This window comes from Pyrus communis, chromosome 13 (assembly GCF_041283825.1).
Source record: "Pyrus communis isolate YQ-2024b chromosome 13, ASM4128382v1, whole genome shotgun sequence".
Classification (NCBI taxonomy): domain Eukaryota; kingdom Viridiplantae; phylum Streptophyta; class Magnoliopsida; order Rosales; family Rosaceae; genus Pyrus; species Pyrus communis.
Genome location: NC_142577.1, coordinates 19194809 through 19199551, shown reverse-complemented (window position 1 = coordinate 19199551; position 4743 = coordinate 19194809). Strand labels below are relative to the sequence as shown.

General features: G+C 40.3%; 1 protein-coding gene and 1 long non-coding RNA gene across 2 annotated transcripts; both read left to right on the top strand.

Moving 5' to 3' along the window:
- LOC148691899 (uncharacterized) lies at positions 1 to 1426 on the top strand. Its single transcript, XR_015954716.1, has 2 exons — positions 1 to 794; positions 1020 to 1426. It is a non-coding gene; the product is annotated as an uncharacterized LOC148691899 (long non-coding RNA).
- Positions 1427 to 2216: 790 nt separating this feature from the next.
- LOC137738123 (sugar transport protein 13-like) lies at positions 2217 to 4743 on the top strand. Its single transcript, XM_068477750.2, has 4 exons — positions 2217 to 2738; positions 2836 to 3158; positions 3307 to 3431; positions 3572 to 4743. The coding sequence occupies exons 1-4, from the start codon at positions 2606 to 2608 to the stop codon at positions 4524 to 4526; spliced, it is 1536 nt and encodes a 511-aa protein (XP_068333851.1). The 5' UTR covers positions 2217 to 2605; the 3' UTR covers positions 4527 to 4743.

The following is a 4743-nucleotide window of genomic DNA, read 5'->3' as shown; positions in this document are numbered from 1 at the left end:
ATTCTTCAGCTGTCGTTGGCTCATTTTGACAACGAGTACCGCCGACCACTGCTGTGTTTACCCTCTCTCTTCCTTCCTCTTACTCAATCCACTACTGCTTTGCTTCATATGTTGTTCTGTCAACCAAAAAGCCAGAGCCTGTTTCTCGAACTCTCTCCTACAGTGGAACCACCGCCATCATCGGGTGCGGCAACTCCTTTTTGAATTTGAGTATTTATGTACCTTAAAAAATTTGGGGGGGGGGGGGGGGGGGGGGGGGGAATTGGGTCTTTCCTTTTTTCTACTTCCCTTTGATCTCTGCAAAAGCAAACTATAGTTTTGATATTTTATTTATATCGGCGATGATTTTCTGGTGATTTAGTTTGTTAGATTCACGCTCAATTTTCCTCAGAAGTCGAATCTGCAACCACGACGTCCATGGGAAACAAGGAGTCTGATCGGGGAAGTTCTTGAGCCAATTTAGGGAAATTGAGATCGGTAGAAGCACCTTTGAGGTCTATAGCTGCTGCATCCTAAGCTCGAGCTGCCATTTCAGTTGTCGGGTATGACTAATTTCTTTCCTTTCTTGCCAATTTTCGACACCCAAAGTTGTTATCTTTCAATTTCCCACATGGCTCTTCTGGTTCCTTGATTCCCTTCACTCCTTTCCCCGTTCCTACTCCTCCACTCTCCTCTTTCTTTATTCTTCTTATTTCTTCATTGAATACATACTGTTTGATGGAGTGACTGATGAAGAGCAACATGCACACCTACTCGGGAAAAAACTCAGAAAATTGCTAGAGACATGTCAAGTGGTGAGTTCTAATCTTTATGTACTTGCATAATAGGAGGAACTTCAATCCCTTTTGTGTGTTTCGTATAATATATATACAAAATAACTTTTGCATTTGTTGTCACCTTTCCAACAATTCATGCATTAATACCTTTCCATCCAATTGGTATTCTGAGTAAATTCACAACCAGTAATGAAAGCAAAGTGATGAGCTTCTTTCTTTTCTTAACTATGTTTTTTTTTTCAGATCATGGAATGCTTTTCTCGTGCTGAGATTGTAACCCAATCAATAGGCAAGTGAAACACACAAGTTCTTCATCGCATGTTAGTTTTGATCCATTTCTAAAATTCCTATGCGTGGTACAAGAAAAACATCTCCTTAGCAGCAAAGAAGAAAGAAGAGTGAAGTACTGAACAACAATATGAAAAGTTGGGACATCGAAAACAAGATATTTTTTGTGTATTATAACTATATGGATGTAAATAAGATAATTTTTACGTATGATTTGTTCTCTATAGATCATAGGGATGTGAATAGGTTGTGATATGGATGTAAATAAATTTAACAAAGTTTTAAAACCCGCGCTTTGCTTGGGCTCTTTTGCTCGTTTAAGCTAAAGCGAGGCCTTGGAATGGCAAAAGAATATTTCTCAAGATTGAGCCAATATCCAACAGTATGGGGAAGTACACTCTCAATAGGGGTGATTTTATCCGAGTCTTACATGTTCTATCCTTTGTTATCCGATGTGTAAAAGAGGGATTCTCAATGGTTCAGATCTAACTATGATAGGGCCAAGCTTATAATATGTCTGCAGTACTTGGATAAATGGACCATCCAAAGTAGGTAGTTATCGCTGCGAGCTTAATGGGTGGAGGGAGGCAACATTCCGAGAAACAACGTGTGAACGTTTGTGCACAAGTGTCACAAGAGGAAAAGGTATTGAGGCCAGTAAAAGAATAAGTCAAGCCATTAAGGAAGAGGGGAAGAAAGAAATTCTGGTGGATGAAGAGAGGAGAAGAGAGAACAGAAACAGATAACAGAGAAGTTGGTTTCTTGCTTGGCAGGTGAGCTTACCTTTGCTTAGTTATTGAAGCAGTTTTAACATGTGAAATATAGCATTCATATTAATATTTTTAGTCGCATAGATCCTTGAAAAATTGGAGGATTTATAAGAATTGGATTTTCGTATGAATTATATCTACTTGTATTAGAACAGCTTTTGACACCTTAGAAGTTGTTATGTCATTAAACTCATCCATATACTATATTAGAAAGCCCAACTTCCTATGGAACAAAAAGGAGGGTCAAATTGGATTAGCAACAGAAGTGCACAAGTGTCACCCTTTGATCCTTTGTGGCAAATATGAAATTATATTCTAATAAACCTATGCGTACTAGATTCCTAGACACAGAGGCAATCTCAGTCAAATGGACCTAACAGTTGACGGATTACCTGCCACATATCGCAAAGAAATGTGGTCGTTCAAGCATTACTCTTAACAGACTCGATCACCTTTGGTGCAACTAACTTCTCGTGAATGCCTGACCAAGCATAAAGAAAGAAATTCAACCGTAGAACATGCCATGGGGAAAGATCCTGACCGTGGTAGTGACTAAATCATCCACTTTCTACGTACCTCACTCGCTGTTGCCACCAAGTTTTTCAGTATATAAACCCCACAAGCACACGTCTTATTTCAACAAGCTAGTCTCCTCTTCAGAGTTTCCTTAGGTCATCTAATACATAAAAAAATTCCATATTCATCAAATTCGATACTGTGACATATAGTGCAGCAAAATAAGTTTGAGCACTTAATTAAGAGCCAGAAACAATGGCGGGTGGTGGGTTTGGGGCCGCATCAGGAGGCGGAGACTTTGAAGCAAAGATCACGCCTCTTGTCATCATTTCTTGCATAATGGCAGCTAGCGGAGGCCTCATGTTTGGTTATGATGTTGGTATCTCAGGTACATACAATTAACTATTAACGTACGTGTTTTGTAAAAAATTTATTAGATTTCACGCATAATTCTGTTTAATTTGATATATGGATATATAACGCAGGGGGTGTTACATCCATGCCCCATTTCCAGAAGAAATTCTTCCCGGTTGTGTATAAGAAGACTCAAGAGCCTGGACTTGAGAGCAACTACTGCAAATACGATAATCAAGGCTTACAGTTGTTCACATCTTCATTGTACCTGGCTGCTTTAATGTCAACCTTCGTTGCCTCGTACACAACCAGATCACTAGGCCGAAAGCTAACCATGTTTATTGCCGGGATATTTTTCATAATTGGAACAGTTTTTAATGCTGCAGCTATTAACCTTCTCATGCTTATCATAGGGAGGATCTTGCTTGGTTGTGGAGTTGGTTTTGCTAACCAGGTATACAGTATAAATTTGTAATAATCTTTTTTTTTTTTTTTTTTTTTTTCAATAAACCGCCTGCTACTCAATTGCTAATGCTAGCTGGATTTTCCTGTTAAATGTTTTTTAACACAATACGTTTACTAAGAAATATACGTAACTACAGGCGGTACCGCTTTTCCTTTCGGAGATTGCACCCACAAGAATTCGAGGGGCACTTAACATCCTCTTCCAACTCAATATTACCATTGGCATTCTTTTTGCAAACCTTATTAATTACGGAACTAACAAGTAAGCCGGCCCAATCTTGCTAGCTAATTCAAAAGACAATATCAGAAGTTCTGAGCCAACAAATTTTAGCGTAGTAATATGTTCCAAACACTTGAAAGAATATACAACTAAGTAATATTTTGTTTACCATGCATGCGCAGACTTACGGGAGGATATGGATGGAGGGTATCGCTGGGTTTGGCTGGGATTCCAGCAGGCTTGCTAACCTTGGGGTCGCTCATTGTGGTCGACACTCCTAACAGTTTGATTGAACGAGGCAAGTTGGAGGAAGGAAAAGCAGTTCTTAAAAGGATTCGTGGTGTTGACAATGTGGATCCAGAATTCTTAGAGATCGTTGAGGCAAGTCGGGTGGCTAAAGAAGTAAAGAATCCCTTCCAAAATCTCCTTAAGCGTAGGAACAGGCCACAACTGGTCATTGCAGTTATGATGCAGGTGTTCCAGCAATTCACTGGCATCAACGCAGTCATGTTCTACGCTCCGGTTTTGTTTCAGACCTTGGGTTTTAAGAGTGACGCTTCCCTCTACTCAGCTGTTATAACAGGAGCTGTCAACGTGCTATCAACCGTTGTATCAATCTACTTTGTTGACAAAGCTGGTCGCCGCATGCTCTTATTAGAAGCCGGGGTCCAAATGTTCCTTTCTCAAATGGTGGTTGCAGTAGTGATGGGACTCAAAGTCCAGGATAACACTAACAACCTTACCCAAGGCATGGCAATTCTTGTTGTCATTATGGTTTGCAGTTTTGTTGCCTCCTTTGCATGGTCTTGGGGACCTCTCGGGTGGTTGATTCCTAGTGAGACTTTCCCTCTGGAAGCTCGCTCGGCTGGCCAGAGTGTGGCTGTGTGCATCAACATGCTCTTCACCTTTGTTATAGCACAAGCCTTCCTCTCAATGCTTTGCCATATGAAGTTTGGCATTTTCCTGTTCTTTAGTGCTTGGGTCCTTGTCATGACAATCTTTGCAATGTTCTTAATTCCCGAGACCAAGGGTGTCCCGATCGAAGAGATGATAGAAAGAGTCTGGAAGCAACATTGGTTCTGGAAGAGATTCATGGATGACTTTGAAGATGATCCCAAGGGCAAGGCCCATGTTTGAACTATCTCACCTGGCCACCGGTCTCTTTCTCACAGTTAATTACATTTCATGATTTCCTTGAGTTTGAAGATTAGGATTAATTAATAATTCTTCCTTTACTTCTAGCTAGTTGCCTCACAATGGGAGCTCTCTGAATGCCAAATGCTTTGTTTATGTTTTGAGATGCGCTATTTGCACTTCCTAATAAACTCCTGTTGTACTTCCCTTTTGCGTTCTA